Source organism: Podarcis muralis, chromosome Z, assembly GCF_964188315.1.
Source record: "Podarcis muralis chromosome Z, rPodMur119.hap1.1, whole genome shotgun sequence".
NCBI lineage: Eukaryota > Metazoa > Chordata > Lepidosauria > Squamata > Lacertidae > Podarcis > Podarcis muralis.
Window position 1 is genome coordinate 10146077 of NC_135673.1, and position 19663 is coordinate 10165739.

General features: G+C 45.4%; 1 protein-coding gene across 10 annotated transcripts in view; it reads right to left on the reverse strand.

The window, feature by feature from the left end:
• The window catches only part of KCNT1 (potassium sodium-activated channel subfamily T member 1), a 197830-nt gene extending 179453 nt beyond the window's left edge, over window positions 1-18377 (reverse strand). For 5 of the 10 annotated variants that reach the window (XM_028715153.2, XM_028715150.2, XM_028715152.2 and 2 more), the window contains exon 1: window positions 17660-18376. In XM_028715153.2, the coding sequence (XP_028570986.2) occupies window positions 17660-17853 (194 nt within the window). In that variant the 5' untranslated portion in view covers window positions 17854-18376. Of the gene's footprint in view, window positions 1-9706; window positions 9953-17659 lie in introns of those variants that run through there. The other 5 variants (XM_028715148.2, XM_028715147.2, XM_028715146.2 and 2 more) reach the window with 3 other exon arrangements.
• Between the last annotated feature and the right edge of the window lie 1286 nt (window positions 18378-19663).

Genomic DNA, 19663 nt, shown 5'->3' on the forward strand with positions numbered 1-19663 from the left:
TGAGTGAGAGCAGGTAGCGGAAGTTATAGGTCTGGATAGGCATCCCATGATTGTAATGGGCTGATACCGTTTGTGAAACCACACGCTTGTTAAACTGCAATAAATAAACAGAAGTTTATGTTTCAATTTAACCCTGACTGGACTCAGTATTGTCCCAGGTAGGGCCTGGGTGGTGGCAGCAGGAGATAAAGTGGTGGCACAGGGATCAATAGACGGTGAAACGTCCGGGGACCCTGTGTGATCGCTGCCACCCCTCCCCTTACACATTGCTGGGGGGAATTTCTCAACATGGAGAGAAATTAAAACCCCATTTTTCCACTTCCACTGATGGGCTTCGTTCATGAGATGAATCCCACCCAGAAAACATGGAAAGGATATTCAATATGAGGATTCCAAAGCAGAAAGGCTGGCAACTTGGAAAAGGTCAGGTTTTGGCTCACACCTCTGTTTAGAAGTTGAGCCCCATCAAGCTTGCCAACCTCCTGAGTTATAGGAGACGGGAGCACAACTTTCTGACTGTGCAGTTTGGATATAGGGAAGCTGAACTCTAATGAACTTTGGCTGCCAGATCCAGTACTCCAGATGGGTTTCATTCCCTCTCTCCCACCCAACCCAGCATTTCTGATTCCACAACTAGGTCATTTTGCACGTAGCTCAGAGTCAATCCTCAAGTCAGCCAATCTCTCTCGTGAGAAATGGCACACTCTTGGAATTCCGTAGAGCATGGAATATATCTTGGGGAAAGCAGGACTTGCTCAGAGGCAAAACTCAACCCCTGGCATAATTTTTAAAAAAATGGGGTCAGCTTTATTAATATCAGCAGGAGATGCCTGGCCTGAGCAGTTATCAGGCCTAATAGAATTTAAAAGAATTAGCTTCAGTCATCAGTTAGACAGACTACACAGATGGAGGCTTAATAGCGCTCATGCTGAGCCCAGGCCTGGTACCAGAAACGGTTCTCATAGGAACCCCGGACAACCCACAAGTGGAAGACTTGGAGGAGCAAGTAGGTCCCCTGTAACCATTGTTGGTGGCTCCCAGTCCTTGAGAAAGGTCCAGGTCAAAGAAAGGCAACATAGCACACATCTATGAAGTCACCGCACGGCTCATGAGCAAGAGGTCTCCTCATGAGCAAGCACTTCATAAAACGGCTTCACTACCAATAGTTGTGGTTTGGGTGTTGTCTTGGGGACCTAAAATATGTAAGGCATCCTTTGGGAGTCTTACAAGAGGTGGAAATAACCAAAGTTCCTGGCTTCTTGGTCAGACGATCTTGCCTAGCATTGGTGCACGTTGCTTGAGGACCTGATGGTGGTGCCTCACCTTGCCTAGTCTAGATCATGTTTCCATGCTGGACACTGGCTCCTTTGGACAGTGCTGCACATGCAACCTTATTCTGGTTGGTGAGGGTTTTGTGAAGAGGCTTATAATAAATCATAATTATACTGTTGTATTTGTTATTGTGCTATATATTTTTGTGTTTTACATTGTAAACTGCCCTGTGATCTCTGGATGAAGGGCAGAATAGAATCTAATTAATTAATTAATTAATTAATTAATTAAAAAAACCTCCTTGAAGTGGACTCTTCTCCCCAAGGGCACCCACAGGAGTGCTATGCAGATGGTCGCATTACGTACACTTTGCCCAATGACAGCACATTACTTTGTTCCCTCTAGAGCAGTGGTTCCCAATTAGGGGTCCCCTGGGGGTCCGTGGATCACACCCAGGGGGTCTGCAGCACCACCCCCTGCCAGGAATTCGCTTGTCTTGCTAATTGGACAGTGAGAGCCTTCCACGAGTCATCCAGCCTCTGCCTACAACCAGTGCCTGCTTCCTGGTAGGGGAAAAACTTGTGAAATATTTGCTGAATGGCAAGTGAGCTGGGATTGGGCACAAACCTCTGGCACAGTTTCTTAGGGCTCTTGCAATGGGGGGGGAGAGGGGGAGAGAGTGCAAACAGCTCACATGCTTATCATTTAAAAAAATGTAAAGGATTCCTTCTCCTCGCTCTCTACTTTTTAACTGAAAAGAACTTCTAATTGCTTTCAACAACAACAAGTTTAGAGGACTCTCCCACTGCTTGTAGGTAGGGTTTTCAGTGAATCTTGCCTGATGAATTTGGGATTCATGTCTCATCTTGGAAGTCCAACAGGGGAAGCAGTTAAGCACATTGCCACTATGATTAGCACAACAGCTCAACCTCTGATGATTTAGTTTAGTGATGGGGTGGGCGATACTTTCTTTTCAACTTTGTGATATATCAGCAGCTAAATACTGGTATATGCAGATATATCACAATGACTGGACTTTATCTCGACTGTTACTTTCCACCTTAGGGAAAGAAGAAGCAGCCAAGATACAGGGCCCAGTCCTACACAGTGAGTAAGTCCTGTCCGGGCTCCATGCAATCGGAGAGGGCGCTTCGGAGCCAGGCAGTCAATAGCCCTGGTTAACTCTGCATTCCAGCGGGTCACCAGGGAATCAGCTGAAAGGCCATCCGCATGGGATAAAGCATCCCCTACCACTCTCTGGAAACCATTTGGATCCATTAAGTGGTGGGGGCGGACCTTCCGAATCGGTCCCACCCCCACTTCTTTAGTTTTGCTTTTACTTAGTGTCAGATCACCAACATCCATTGCTAAGATGTACCATCTCATTTTAGAAGTAAGGAATAGCATGTTTGAATATTCTCTCATGTAAAAAGCCTTCTGCATATAGAGCAATTGCAAGTTAGGTACACAATTACTTTTCTTTCTTTCTTTGGTTTTAGTGGAGCAATGGAGACATGTTTTTCCTACTGTCTGGGGATAGGCAATTTGTGATAATATCACAAATTTTATGGTCTTTTTTTAAAAGTATGCCTAAAATCCTTTGCTTATTAGGGGCTACCTGACATTTTATTCAAAAAATTGCTCTGCACAGGTAACAACCATAGAGTTATCAAAATTTTCAAAGGAGGGGGTTCCTGGCTTGGCTTTTGAAAAATAGAGGTTCCTCAGTAATTAGCTAATTGGAAACCACTGGTATAGAGCACTACTATTATTAACACACAAATATCTGCAATGCGTTGCCTTGGAAGATGCTCCAGGAACATCAGTTAGCCTAAAATCAGTAGAAGCCCGTCCACGAGGGTGAAAGGGTTACTGCCCCACCAACTTCAGCCTGCCCTCAGCTGGCCCCGACCTGCCTGATTGCCTTTTTCCAATTAATACTTATTAGGTTTTGTCTTCTTCTTTTTTCAAATTTCCACCTGCCTGCTTTCTTACTTACAACTAATCGGGCGGGGCGGGGGGAGGAGAGAGAGTGCTATCAGATTCCTCCTTCTTAGTCACAGTGTTGCCCTTATACAACTCAGCAGTAAGGAGGAGTCTGGGAATGTAACAGGAATGAATTGGCGCCACCTACAGTTGGGCTCCTTGCATTCCACCCTACCAGTCCCAAAGGGAGCCAGACACCACAGTTCAAAACAGGGCTATGAGGTTGTTCACTGGGACTGGGTGCTTTGATCATCTTTATGTCAGGGCTTTCTTATCTGCACTGTCTTCCAGTCCATCCAGTCCTTTTTAAGGCCCTGGTAGCAAGGTTCTGGAAAAGGCTGCCTCTTCCCACACATCCCTTCCCAGACCTTGCAATCCTCTTTGGTGACCTTTATCCAGGCGCCCCCTGCCAAGGGAGGTATGGCTTGCAGCTACTAGAGAGGGGGTCTTTTTGGTGTTGGCATCCCAATTAAGGACTGCTCTCCCTATAGGGATTCACTTGGGCCCTACTCTGCAGTCTTTCTGGTGACAGGTAAAGACCCTTTTTATCTTCTCAGGCAGTATTACTATCATCACCATTGATTTATTATTCTCTTTCTATACAGTTGTCTCAAAGCAACAATAAAAGCAGCATAAACAAAAAAACAAAACCCTGATAAGCCCCAAAAACCAACAGATATTTTTAAAACAAAACTTACATCATACAAAATAGACACTCATGGCAAAGATTCATTTATCCAGCTTGGAAAGCGTATTGGAACAAAAATGTCTTCCGTTGTTGTTGGGCAATGCTGAGAGTGGGTGCTTGTCATATCTCAACAGGAATGCTGTTCCACATAGCATATGGTTACCAGATGTCCCCGTTTCCTGGGGACAGTCCCCAGATTTACAAAGCTGTCCCCGGACAAAAGCCATCCCTAGAATGTCCTCGGATTTCATTTAATATCCCTGGATTTATATTTTTTATGTGTGGTAGATTTATTAGACGGGAATGAATGTTGCGTGATTGGTTCAACGGCACAAGACACATCATATGGGGACTTCCGGCGAGGCAAAATGATGGGCGCCACAGCAGTGAGCAGCTCTTGAAGCCAGCCAGAGCCAACTGCACTACCAGGCTTGATCTGGGCTACTGAGACTGCCACTGCCACTGCCAAGGGGGAACCGGAGACGCCCGGCACGTCAACCCCAGAAAACCCCAGAGCCAACACAAGGAGAAGAAGGATAGAAGGAAGAGAGAGAAAGAGGAGGAGAAAAAAAGAGGGGAGCCCTGACTTTGCCCCGCTGCTACCACCACTGCCGCTAAGGTAGGGCAAGAACATGTGGCCGAGCCTACTCCACAGCTGCTAGCACTCTCTTGGAGCTCCAAGAGAGCAGTCCAGGGCCCAGAGGAAGGCCATGCGGCAGAGGAGACCACAGAAGAGAAGATACTACGTCTTCTTTTTTTAAAAAAACTTTTTTTAATAACTTTTTTTTCTCTTTTCAAAAAAAAAGAAAGTGTCCCAAGATTCTTTGAAAAAAATCTGGTGACCTTAACATAGCAGGCTGCTCAGCAGCAGCATAGCTAGCCGCTTGGGTGCCTGGTGTGGGGGCGTGTCCTGCAGCCGGGGGCGGGGCGATCTGTCCATGGGGGCGGGGCAAGCGTCTCCACTCCTCCCTCTCAGCTGTAGGGTGGCTGAGGGAGAGGCAGTAGGCAGACAAAAGTCCCACACTGCCGTTTCAGGCAGCGCGGAACCTGCAGGCACCTACGCCACCACGTCACTCCTAAAAAGTTTCGTGAGCCCAATTTTTTATTTTTTATTTTAAACTCATTTTGCCACACACTCCCTCTCAGTGATGACCCCTTGGGGGGGCTGCAGCCCCCCGCACCACCGCTTCCTCTGCCACTGCTTCACAGTTCTTTGGAACTAGCAGGAGAAAATCTCCTACAGGCCACAGTGAACTGCTGGGTATATAAGGGATAATGCAGTCTCTCAAGGAACATATATATATTAGTACCAACACCTTGAGCTTTGTCCAGCAACAGATTTGGCATTTTAAAGCTATTCTTACTGTCCTTACTAAACTTTAAAGTTGTTGAAGTTAAAATATTGCCCTGGGAATTTTTATACTATCCATTCTCACAGCTTATCATCAGGTTGTACCGACTTCTATTCAAAGCGGGTCCGCTGATATTAATGGATCTAATGGATCACATTGCTGGGGCTAAAAGGTTGCTGGAAATCCCTGGAAATCTCTCCCAATATGTGGGCTTTGGGGCTTCAGCAAATGTCTCAACCAGATCAACACTGACGCACACCAATAAGGATATTTTATTCCACAACACAAAATAAACAAAGCAATCACACCTTTTCACAGCAAAACATGCAGACTTACAAACTCAGTAGCCAGGTAGAAAAGCAGTGATCTCTATCAATGAAGGAAGGACATGTCCGAATAACAGTAATCATCAAGGATTTGCCTCAATTGCTCAAGTAGTGGGAGCAAAGAAAGGTTGAGTTCTCTTCTTACCTCCTATTAATGCCTTATTTTATAATTATTGATTTCTGTGCTAGAGCTGGCAAGTCCATTAGTTAAAATTATGTCTCCCTATGGAAAATGACAATAACTGTTGTCATTTTTTCCTCCTTTTGCATCCTACTTTACTTTAACCACAGGATGATCTGGGGTTCTAAATCACAGAGAATCCTCTTCAGTTACTGTTCGCATCTGTTTTTCTGTTGCAAGAAACTGGCATTGACCTGAAAGTTCATTAAACCTGAGCAAAACTTTAATACAGCGGCTATCAATTCCTTATTTATGCTCTTTAACACTCAACTTTGATTTAACTAAAAATAATAATTAAGTAATAAGCAATTTCTTAATTACATCAAGTATCCTGAATCAGTATATATAATACAAAGGTTTCATATTTAAATCAGACCAGAGAAGGCTGTTTCCCTAACACAAGCCTACTTCTAATCAATGCGAACACACAATGTGTAGTGTGTTTTTACAAAACTGGTAAACTGAAAACTTTTAATAATAATGTTCATTATTTTCAATAGGTCTAGTTTGAGTATGACTAGCAGTGGGTAAAACTAATTATGTTTTAATGTTCTCATTCATAGAGAGTTACTTTGCCTCCATGCTGCCAATATTTTGTGGGAAGGCATGAGGCAGAAATTTCACTTTCCGCCATTGAAGTGGGTTAAAAGGGCTTGGTTGTCCTAGAGCAACAAATTCAGTTTAAAAATAGACAGACTATTTGCAATTAAGGAGAGGTCAAACTGAAAGAATTATCATATTGTGCTGACTGGAGTTGATGGGAGTTATAGTTCAAGGCACCAGGAGGTCACAAGGTTTGCAGAAGCTGATTTTAATCAAATCACACCTGCCGCACTTCCCCCAAACAAACAAAACGATTCAGAAAGTAATATGCTGAATGTGGCATTGCAGTCAATTTCAGAGTGCAGGGATGCACTCCTAGACTTGCCCTAGCCACTAACTAATACAGGCAGAAAGCTTTTCTTACATGCTGCTGGTGATCCCAGCTGAGTCTGGACTCAGAAGTCTCTCCTGGCAAACGGGATCTGCAGATTTGCTTTCCGCTGTGGACTTTCTGGAGTCTGCTAACTCCACCTGAAGACACTCCAACTGGGGATTTGGGTTAAGCATTTGTGGATCTTAGCTTGTGAAATCACGGCAGTTACCTGGTCAGCTTTCAAGGTGTTGACACAGAGCAGACAAAGGTCAATCCCAATTGCCCACTCAGGAAGGAAGGAAGGAAGGAAGGAAGATTGGAGTCTTTGGTGAGGAGTGTAACAAAATGTCAACCTTACCCATTTTCAGCCTTTTCTATCATCAAACTGTTAACAGGGGCAGCCTGGCTGTGGTGATTCATGCATTGGTAACCTCAAGACTTGATTACAGTGGTGCCTCGCAAGACGGAATTAATTCGTTCCGCGAGTTCTGTCGCCTTGCGATTTTTTTCATCTTGCGAAGCACGGTGTCGGAAAAGTTTTGGAAAAGCTTCAAAAATCACCAAAGTCTTCAAAAACCTCAAAAAAGGCTACCACACTGAGTGCTATGAGTTGCTCCTCGAAGTCAAGTCGCAACTGTATTAACGGTGTTAAGAAAAAGGAAACAAACTTGCAAGACATTTCCGTCTTGCGAAGCAAGACCATAGGGGAAATCGTCTTGCAAAGCAGCTCAAAAAACAAAAAACCCTTTCGTCTTGCGAGTTTTCCGTCTTGCGAGGCATTCGTCTTGCGAGGTACCACTGTACTGCAATACACACTGCGTGGGGCTACACTTGCACCTGGTTCGGAAGCTCCAGATGGTTTAAAATGCTGCAGATTGTTGATCAGGAAATATTATTCCTGCCCAGCACATAAATCCAGTGCTCAAAACCTTGTGATGGCTACCCACATGTTACTGGGCCAGGTTCAAGGTTCTTGTATTAATTTACAAAGCCCTTAACAACTTGACTCCAGGAGAGTTGAGGACCACCAAGTCCTTTATATTTCTGCCCCACACTGCCAATTTAAATGTATCCCTATTGTGTTTCATGACTTCCCTGATTTTGTATGTGAGCTGGAACTGGTCTGTGACCGAAATAATAAATTCATTCATTCCTGCCCCATAACTGAAATATCTGAGGGAGTTTTTGTTATTTGCCCCCCCCCCCCATTGGCGTAGATACATGGCTCTCAACTAAGTCATGCATTCAGCTTTGTGGTTCAAGCTTGTCAAACTCCCTCCTGACTTAGCAGAGGCATACCTCGGATACCTTGAGCCCTTGGCAAGGAGCTGTATTGGCACAGTTGTGTTGGCACCCCGCAGTAAAATAAAATAGAATCACTTTACCGCAATAGCCACATTAAAAATGACCACATTTACATGACCCAAGTACTCAGAATGTCTGGAGTGAGGCTGAGGCAAAAGAGGAAGGGTGGAAAAAATTGCACACTTTTTTGTGGCACGGTGCAAGACTGTGGTCGTGCATCACCACAAACATATCCACCATACACTACATAGTCTGGTAGGTGGTTTTGGGGGGGGGAGCTGGGCCTGCACTCCTGTCCAGGGCTGGTTTTGCCAACCCCTAGATATGCCTCTGTGACTGAGTTTAGATGGGAACCCTCGCTGAACTTCAGGCATATGACTAAGAGCAGCAGTCGGCAACCTAAGGCCCATGGGCCACAAGCGGCCCATGGGGGTCGTTTAACCAGCCCATAGACTCCTGCCGCCCGCTCAGGGACCCCCATCACCCACTTGGTTGGCTCCCGTGCGCTGCGCTAAACCAGCACGGAGCAGAGCAGGCACCGCCTTCTGCGATGCTGGCCAGCTTCCCATTGGCTGCAGGAAGCTCCTGCAGCCAATGGGAAGCTGCATACGCCTCCTCAGCACTGGAAAGTGTGTTTGCGTATGTGTGCGTGTGCGCGCACTCCAGCCCACCATAGTGTCTACAGGACCGTGAACCGGCCCAAGCCACAAAAACTTTGCTGACCCCTGACTAAGAGTTTCTTATACCTGCAGACATTTCAAGGAGGGCTTTTTGTTGTTTCAGCGATGATTTTTTAAATTGTTATTATTCTTTGTATTATTCTTTTAAAATTATGTGCCCCACTCTTCCCTCACTGATATTTTTTCCCCAGTAACTACCTGTAGACTGTTTGATTTTCAGGCTTTGCTCGTCTCACGACTCCATGATGGCCACATGTAAGTCTGTGCTCAGAATGGTTTGTTTGCCAAGAGTAATAACCCTTAAGTTTATTTACTCATTCATTCATTCATTCAGCCAGGTTGGCATGCATCTGTCTCAAGAAACCATGGAATGCGCCTCCAGGAATGAAGTCAAACTGCTATGTTAGCAGCACTGAAATTACTTCCCCGGGGTGCAAGCCTGGGCAGTGCGTATGGAGGTCCTAGGCTGCTCAGGCGACAAGACTCCCCTCTTGGCCTTGCTGATGTGGTCCAAAGGAAAGCAGATATATTACCATACTATTTACTTACTTATTCCTACACTGCTATATATGCCAAACTTTACATGGCTAGCCAAATGCCCAGCCTTGTTTGTCCTCTGGAAAAAGCTGGGGGGGGGGGGGCTGGCACAAGCACCTCTCTTAAACAAAGCTTTTAACAGCATTGTTCTGTTTTTATTTGGTTGCTTTTAAAAAAAATCACCAATATACATTGTTATCAGATTCTTCCTTACATTGCATGCCACCAAACTGTATTCTGCATCTCATCATTTTAATACTGAATAAACAAGTTCCAGCTCTGTACAAATAAATCATATTGTTTTCTTAACTCCCCTAGTTCTTTTAATATTGGTAAGTTTAACCATATAGGCCAGATCCAAAAATTCTGAGGCAGCAGTCCTTGGTTGATAAGTGGATCCGCCTCTCAACCATGCATTATTTGCATTACACACCAGTTATAAATAGAAAGCTATAAATATTACCTTTCAGTTCCATCTTTGTGGGAACAAACAGTCAATACGGGGAACCCCAATGCCTCTTCCCCACAGAAGGTGTAAAGTTGAATTACCTCCACCGCAATCAGAGATAAAACTGCTGCATTTTCTGCCCAGATTCCAGTCCACAAAGTACTTCTGAAACTCAATACTGCTCCAGAAAATCCTCAGTTCCAGAAGAAGCACTTGGAAGGCATTGCCTCTTCTGAAATCCGAGTTGCACCTTCCTCCTCCTCCTCCTCCTCCTCTTCCTCCCCCCACCCAATATACAACCTCTTTAAGAGCAGGTTATTTTGGAAAGAGCGTGCTGCCTTCATTCCTGTTCCTTTGCCATCCGGAGTTCCCTTACATGGTCAAGAGAGGGGATTTGACAGGTCCCAGGAGGCTTTTCCCTAAGGCAAACAGATTTCCCATAAGTGAAAGTCAGGGGGGAGGAAGGCTGATTTTGTGCTTCTGTCCTGCAGCACAAATAACATAAGCAAATGACAACGGGAAGCTGGGATGGAAATTATCTTTGCCACACATACAGAATAATTTTGCAAGCTCCAAATCCACCTAGGGTGGGGAAGACACTGTACAGCGTGGCAGCAACCTGATTTAGGCACCACAGCATCAAAGTAACAGAGGACCTGCTAATGTAACTTAATATAAAAGGTAAAGGGACCCCTGACCATTAGGTCCAGTCGTGGACGACTTTGGGGTTGCGGCACTCATCTTGCTTTACTGGCTGAGGGAGCCGGCATACAGCTTCCGGGTCATGTGGCCAGCATGACTAAGCTGCTTCTGGCGAACCAGAACAGCACACAGAAATGCTGTTTACCTTCCCGCCGGAGCGATACCTATTTATCTACTTGCACTTTCTGCTTTCAAACTGCTAGGTTGGCAGGAGCAGGAGCCGAGCAACGGGAGCTCACCCCGTCGAGGGGATTCAAACCGCCGACCTTCTGATCGGCAAGTCCTAAGCTCTGTGGTTTAACCCACAGCTCCACCCGCGTCCCTTTACTTAAATAATTTGGGGCTCTGGGCAGGGCCAGCCCAATACATTTTGTCACATGAGGCTAACCACAGAATGGCACCTCCCCCACCAGGGAAGAAGAGGTGAGTGAAGATCTACATCAGGAACAATGGAGGAATAAAGATCTACACTGGAAATAAGCAGTGAGTGAAGATCTATGTTGGGAACAAGAGGTGGAATCAAATCAACCTTACCTAACAGGTGAAGTGGGAATCAAAGGTACTCATGGAGGGGAAAGGAGCATGCACTGAATCACACGGGGCAAGCACAGACCCCAGGAGACCACAGAAGACAGCTTCTGCCATTTCCTTCCTAGGGGTGGGAAAAGGCCAGCAGCATCTCTGATTTGCAGAGGCCGTAGTAATATTATTATTATTATTATTATTATTATTATTATTATTATTATTATTATTATTAATTTATTTGTACCCTGCAAAACTAACACAGTATACAAAGAACATAAGAACATAAAAACAGGCAATCAATTAATTTAAATTCATCTTAAAATTAGTTCAGAGCAAATTAAAATCTGGACAGATGCAGTCCACAGGTAAAATTGAAAGTGGTTAACATTCTCCAGGGCCAACTGTTACTAATGGTCTTATAAAAGACCTGTAAGTGGGCTAGGAGGCCTCTTTAATGCTTGTTAAGGAAAAGAATCAGACTGAACCCAACCAAAGGCCTGGCGGAACAGCTCCGTCTTGCAGGCCTCGCGGAAAGATGTCACATCCCACAGGGCCCTGATCTCTTGTGAGAGAATGTTCCACCAGGCCGGGGCCATGGCTGAAAAGGCCCTGGCTCTGGTCGAGGCCAGTCTAATCTCCCTGGGGCCTGGGATCTTCAGGGTGTTATTATTTGCAGACCTTAAGGTCCTCCGTGGGGCATAGCAGGAGAGGCTGTCCCGTAGGTACGAGGGTCCTAGGCCGTACAGAGGCGGCAGTGGGGTGAGGCCAAAGGAGGAGGCAGATCCAGCCTCCAAAGAGGTTGTGCCATTGCAGCAGCAGAGGATACACTCCTTGGAAGCTGGATCCCCTGCCCTCATGGATCCTACCACCCAAGGCAGTCGCCTCCCCTGGCCTAAAGGATGAGCGGACCATGGCTCTGGATGTTACAAAATAATAATAATAATAATAATAATAATAATAATAATAATAATAATAATAATAATAATAATAATAATTTATTAATTTATACCCCGCTCATCTGGCTGGGTTTCCCCAGCCATTCTGGGCAGCTTCCAACAGAATATTAAAAACAATACAGCATCAGACATTAAAAACTTCCCTAAATAGGGCTTCCTTCAGATGTCTTCTAAAAGTCTGGTAGTTGTTCTTCTCTTTGACATCTGAAGGGAGGGCGTTCCATAGGGTGGGTGCCACTACCGAGAAGGCCCTCTGCCTGGTTCCCTGTAACCTCACTTCTCACAGCGAGGAACCGCCAGAAGGCCCTCGGCACTGGACCTCAGTGTCCGGGCAGAACAATGGGGGTGGAGACGCTCCTTCAGGTATACAGGACCAAGGCCGTTTAGGGCCTTAAAGGTCAGCACCAACACCAATTGTGCTTGGAAACGTACTGGGATCAAAAGATCAAAGCAGACTATAAAGCAGTGTTTCTCAAACTTGGGTCTCTAGCTGTGGTTGGACTACTACTCACATCATCCCTGACTACTGGTTCTGCTATAGCTAGGGATGATTGGAGTTGTAAGTCCATGTTAGAGATACACTTGCTTGACGTATTGGCCGTTCCACGTCAAAGTGCAAGTAGATAAATAGGTACCGCTCTGGCGGGAATGTAAACGGCGTTTCCGTGCGCTGCTCTGGTTCACCAGAAGCGGCTTAGTCATGCTGGCCACATGACCCAGAAGCTGTGCGCCAGCTCCCTCGGCCAATAAAGCGAGATGAACACCGCAACCCCAGAGTCGGTCACGACTGGACCTAATGGTCAGGGGTCCCTTTACCTTTAACTTTGGACCCTTTCGTTTTCAGCTTTTTCGTGAGCAGGGGATACAAAGGAACTGAACAAGGAAGAATATTCCATTGGTACTGGGGCCGTGACTAAAAATTGGTCCTGCTCCAGGGGGATGGGACGACAATCCATCAAAGCTCTCAAAAATATGGCACCAGGAGTGGAGCCTTATTGGCTGCAATGAGGGCTTTGGGGCATAAGTCCCACCGCTCTGTTGCCAGGCAGGGGGAGGGGGAGGGATTTACAAATTGGAATCCAGACAATGGCAACAAGAAGCTGTGCACTAGCAGTCCATCACCATCAGCTTCTTCAAAGCAACATGAGTGACAATGAGCTTGACCAATCAGATGCCAGCTTTGATGCTGGAGCAGGGAGGGGGTTGGTTCAGCACCTGTTTGGCTGAGCTTGTTGCTGCTGCAGCTGGCGGTTATTGCTTTTTTTAAAAAAAAAAAATGTCCACTCTGGTGCAGAGCAGAAGGCATGTTCCACATGCAAAATTTCTCAGCTCGCTCCTTTCCTGTGGTACATTTTGAGTGTGATTTGCATTCCGAATGAGCAGCATTTGAACTTGGAATTCTTCCAGTGATACTTAGCAATTATGTTTTTTCAGATCATCATTTTTTAAAAGGAAATCATAACTTTTCCCCAAACTATACAGTTCCTACACTCTTATTATAACAATAATAACAATGTTATAACAATATGACTTTTCTTTCCATTCCATCTCTTGGTTCAGAATACCAGTTTCCATTCTGAAATCGCTCATATCTACACACACCAAAACAAAAACCCCTGCACTCAGTTATCTATCGCAGGCTGTTGATTATCCCCAAACTAAACAGATGTGCTGATTAAATCCCAAACCTTAGCCAGTCATCAGCTTTCTTCCTTACTGAGCTCCCAAATAATAGCATGTCAGCTTTGAGCACAGAAAGCTGTGAGTCCACCTAGCTCAGTCTTGTCTACGTTGAAAGAGCACGACTACCTTGAAAGAGCGGAAATCTGCCCATGCTCTGAGACCTCCTACAGAAGCTAGATTGGCTTCCTCCTTGCAGGCCTTCTGCCGGCAAGGCTGTTTTATTCTGGCAGGCCCTTGGGAATGGACTGGTTTGTTTTGTTTAAAGAAAGGGCTTCTATTAGTGCTGTGCTGTTTTTAACCACCTGTATTTTAATGTTTGGTTTAGCCTTATTAGAAATTAATTACTTTTTAATGATTATCTGTAAATAAATAAATGCTTTTAGCTTTTTGTATTCTATCTGTGCCATTTTAATTTGTGTAAGCCACCCTGAGTGCTGGTCTGCGGAAAAGTGTGGAGTATAAATAAATAGATAAGTAAATGATACACTGACTGGCAGCAGCTCTCCGGGGTCTCATATCCTGCGTATCCTCTATCCCAACATAAATTAGGCATATAAAAAGACACTACAGTGGTATATATATTGCACCTGAACCAATAGGAGAATTTCATTGAACAGTATGATGTATAGGAGAAGGTTTTTGCATTTCTCCAAGTGTATCTTCTACCAAAGTGGTAGGGGAAAGAGACAAGGCGTCATCTGTGGAAGCTTAAACTGCAACAGGCAAAGCAGTTTGCCACTGGGGGTCCAAGAAGCTGCACCTGTTTGATTTCTGCCTATCAGGCAGCCCAAAACACATTGCTTCTTTCCACCTTCTCTGGGAATTTTAACTTGACTTATGGAATGTTGTCATCAGCTGAGCCTTTTCACAGCTTATTTATTTTTTTTAATAAAAATTTTATTAAGATTTTTACATTACAAAATAGAAAAAGAAAAAATACAAAATACAAAATAAAAGTAGTTAAAAACAATCAATCTTTTCATCACATTATTTTTCATTTACTTGTTTCTCGGACCTCCTCGGACCTCCCTTTTTTGTATTCCAGTTCAATTTATTAGCTCAGGAGTTTCTTTCCCTCTTTATTCTACCCAGATCTTTAATCTTAAATTATTATAACCTTGAATTTTTACTTATAAAAAACCATTTTTTCATATTCTTTTATACCATTACTGCTAGAAACCACTTAATTTCAATCCGAGCCTTTTCACAGCTTGGAGATGCAGGCAAGAGACTCTTGTTAGACTTCTGGTTTGTGTTATGGTGTACAGTGGTACCTCTGGATGCGAACGGGATCCATTCCAGAGCCCCGTTCGCATCCTGAGCAGAACGCAACCCGCGTCTGCACGTTCACAGGTCGTGATTTGTCGCTTCTGTGCATGCACGTGACATCATTTTGAGCGTCTGCGCATGCACAAGTGGTGAAACCCGGAAGTAACCCGTTCCGTTACTTCCGGGTTGCCACAGAATGCAACCTGAAAACGCTCAACCTGAAGCTACTTTAACCCAAGGTATGACTGTATTTATGTATGCAACAACAGCCGCTCAAATTATATATGCCCAGAGATGGAAAGAAGAAGTAGTCCCAACCAAGGAAGATTGGCAGCAAAAACTGTTGGAGTATGCAGAAACTAACCGGAAGAATAAGAAATCAAGAAGATAGACTTTTTTGATTTAGAATGGGGAATACTATTTGAAAAACTACTCCAAACAGCTTAAAAGACCTAGCAGTATTAAATTTTAAAAATGAGCAGTGAAACAAATTAAATAAATAAAGGATAAGTAACAAATTGATTTAAATTGGATATGCAGTGATAAAAGATATGACATAAGCAGCCACAGAAAGAGGGGAGGGGGTCAGTATTAATATCTGGTAATTTAAATTGCATGTGTAAATTTTTTCTATTATAAGTTTATAAATGAGAAAATGAAAAATGAAATTACAAAAGAGGGAGGCATGAGTATTCTTTCAAATCCCTCGCACCCCAAAGAAAAATGAGCCATCTTAATAAAGGCACAGAGTCTCTTTGAGAAGCAAGGGTGGCAAAGCTGGAAGCAGGGCAGGGGAACAGAAAAAAACAAGATTGGTCTGCCTGGCAAGGTTGTAGTAGACTAGGCAATGTGGCCACAAACTTCCTTGATTTAGCAGCCAGACAGTTTCATGTATAAGATCCATGGATCCTAGGAACAAACAGGAGATGCCGGCAATTGAACCTGGAGCCTTCTGTACACAAAGCAGAGGCTCCACTACTGAGCTACATCTGTTCCCCTAGCAACAAACTAAGGTTCCAGTCCTCATTGTTCTGAATAAAGAGCTGGTTTAAATAAAAGCACAGAGAGGTGCCTTCTAGCCTGTCAGGCCAATATTTGCCATTGCTTAGTATTTTTCTGGATCACTGCAGATGGTGACAGCAGTCACAAAATTAAAAGGCACCTGCTTCTTGGGAGAAAAGCAATGACAAACCTAGACAGCATCTTAAAAAGCAGAGACATCACCTTGCCAACAAAGGTTTGTATAGTTAAAGCCATGGTTTTCCCAGTAGTGGTGTATGGAAGTGAGAGATGGACCATAAAGAAGGTTGATTGCCGAAGAATTGATGCTTTTGAATTATGGTGCTGGAGGAGACTCTTGAGAGTCCCATGGACTGCAAGAAGATCAAACCTCTCCATTCTGAAGGAAATCAGCCCTGAGTGCTCACTGGAAGGACAGATCCTGAAGCTGAGGCTCCAATACTTTGGCCACAACATGAGAAGAGAAGACTCCCTGGAAAAGACCCTGATGTTGGGAAAGATGGAGGGCACAAGGAGAAGGGGACAACAGAGCAGTGGCGTAGCGTGGGGGGTGCAGGGGGTGCCGGCTGCACCGGGCGCAACATCTGGGGTTAGGGCAAATCCACGGGTTAGGGGGCGCAAATCCACAGGTTAGGGGGCGCAAATTACTTGCCTTGCCCCGGGTGCTGACAACCCATGCTACGCCGCTGCAACAGAGGATGAGATGGTTGGATAGTGTTCTCGAAGCTACAAACATGAGTCTGACCAAGCTGCAGGAGGCAGTGGAAGACAGGAGTGCCTGGTGTGCTCTGGTCCATGGGGTCACGAAGAGTCGGACACGACTAAACATCTAAACAAAGTATTTTTCTGCACTGACTGGCAGTGGCATTTCAGGATCTCAAGCAGGGCAATTCCCCAACCCTAACTGGAAAGGCCAAGGACTCAACCTGGGACCTTCTGTATGCAAAGCAGACGCCCTACCACCCCCTTTCATGGAGACTTCTGGTTCAGAAGCAGTCTACCTTGGAATACCAGTTGCCGTGGGAGCAACAGAGAGCAAGTGGCTTCCCATGATCTCCCAAGGTGGCCAGTGAATGCAAAGACACCAGACTACTATGTGGCATGTCTACTCCTTCTGCTCAGGATCACATACTGACCCATCTCCTGGTTTCACAGGCAGAAGACCTCTGGCCTGGCCATTGGATGCTGCGGACACGCAACACGGGGGAAGGCTGGCTGCCTTTTCTGTGCCACTTGTGTTCTTCCCAGAGAAGTACCAGGGTGATGACTTTTGGAAACAGGATGTCAGACAAGTATCACCTGGTGCACCTTTTGACTGATCCCGTCAAGCAGCTCTTACACTAGAAAGGCTATTGAGATGCGTGTGTGATTTGAACACACACATAGATACAGTTATTTTATGTGGGATGTTGTGCTGGTCCCAGGACAAAAACGTTTGTTTCCTACTTTAGGGCAGGACTCTCTCCTCTGTTACGTTAGCCACCGAAATAAATATAGCAGGTTGGACTCCAACTATGGTCTAATCAGAGCAAACCTACGGAAATTAGCGGACCTTTATTAGCCATCTGTTCAATTCGGTGGGTCTGCTCTGAGCAGGACTAACAGCGGGTGCAACTCGTTGGTTTTAGCCAACAACCTGCATCCTCCGGGGCTCTGTAACAAACTTGCCTGAAGTGCCGCTTAACGCTTTGAAAAATAAATAAATGTGCATATCGTCAGCTAATTAAGTAATAATGTATAAACGCTTGACATCAACGCTTGACATTATATACAGCTACATCTAAGTGATAAAAATAAATCTCTTATTCCTTACCTCCGTGAGGTGCCATCGTCAAACAGAAAGGTCTGGTTGGTGTAGCATTCCGGGCAGGATTGGGTCTCTTCCGCTTGCTGGCCACCACTGCGGCCGGAGGTGGGCTTGTAGACCCCGGCCAGCCCTCGTCCTTCTCCGGGGCAAGGCATCTCTCGCGTCCGGATCGGCGCGCCTGCCAGCATCAACCAGCGCATAGGATGGCCGCGGGCGCCTGCTTAGAGATGATGCTCCCGTCTCTCTCTCTCTCTCTCTCTCCTTCCCCCACCTTGCCTGAGCTCGAACCTGTTCACCAGGAGAGCTCTTGGCCGCCCCCCAGAGCTACACCGGTCGCAGCTAAACCACAGCCTGGGTGCCGTGACATCAAGAGTGAAGGGCAATAGCCGCTTCGTCTTCTCTCCTAGAGCTCCTCCGGCCGCGCATTGCAAGGAGCGATCCCACTCGCCTTTGCCTCGCGATCCTGATCCGGGCGCAGCGAGGACACACACAAAACAATCAACAAGTCAGGCTGGAGAAGGGAAGAAGTTGCAGCTCCACGAAAGGCCAGACAATTTCCTCCTAGGAGGGCCATTAAACAGCTGGAGGGGTGTGATCCTTCTCACCTCCCTCCATCCCTCTGGGCGACCGCAGCAGAGGGATCGCGAACAGCTACATCCAAGGAGAGGCGTCTGCAAAAAAAAAAGATGTCAGATTCGCGGTCTAAAAAATCACACATATATACAGACATAAGCCTTTTCTTCCTCTTAACTTGGCTTTTCCTGGAGGTCTGTGTAGGGGTGAATGGGATCGGTTTGTTGCGTTGTGGCGGCATCTAGTGGTCAGGACGAGAAGCGTGCAGCTTAAGGTAACATCTAGTCTGTGGGAAACCAGCAAACAGGACCCCGAGCGCAAGAGTGCTTCCCCAGCCCACTCCTGTGGCTTCCAGCAACTGGTATTCGAAGCATTGCTGCATCCAAACTTAGAAGAATTTTCGTGCAAAAAACCGAGTGAATTTTAGATGATTGGGTTTAATCTGTATGCATTTGCACATGAGAAATATATAAATATTGCAGCCTAGCCCAAATGCACTCTTAGCCCAAATGTGGACTTCATGCCACACTCAGATCCCATAATTGTTATGTGCAGTGCAATCTCAGAAGTAGGAATGGAGAAAAAAATTCACTTTGTTTGCATTTAAATGCAAAATGCAAATACACAACTGTTCACAAACTGAAACACAGCCATCCTTTGAAACTCATCTTTTCCAAATCTTGCAGTGCCGAGTCATCTCTGGCCAATGTGCATACAAAAATGCATGTACTATGGCAAAGTGTCCATGAAATAATGTAAAACATGCATCATGTTGGGGAAAGCCACTTTGAAAAAAAGGTGTACGCTAGCAGTTACAGCCCTGCTCGTCCCGCTTGACATCCCCTTTGACAACCCCTCTTCCTCCACACCTGACCAACACCTTCTCCCTTTACATCTCACCTATCCCCTTACATTCCACCCAAACTGTCACTCTCTTTTAAAGGCGGTAAGAGGCGCGTCAGAAAGCAAATTGCCAAACCCCTCTCTGACTTGCCTCCCCCTCCTGCACTCTGTTAAACAGCTTACCTAGGCCACCTGCCTCCCATACTGCTCACTCACCTGCCTGCCTGTTGTTGTGCCATCATACTGAAGTTGGCATGACCACCTATTGGTGGCCAGGTTAACTGCAGCATGACAACAGACTTACATTTTTAAGTATATGGGAAGATCAGGCAAAATAGCATGCACACATATTTCTATTGGGATAAATTTACAGAAAAATGCTGAATTATGAGGACTCCTTTTTAAAAAGTCGCAAACTGATGTGAAGATGCAGAGAACTGAACTTAAGACTGCAAGAATGAGAAACTGAAGTTTGAGATCCCCCCCCCCCATCCTTGCTTAGAAGTGAATCCCAGAGTTCAGTGAGGCTTCTACCCAAGTAGAATACATGCATTTGGAGCCTTTACCATCTCCAGTCAAAACAGTGGAGAGATT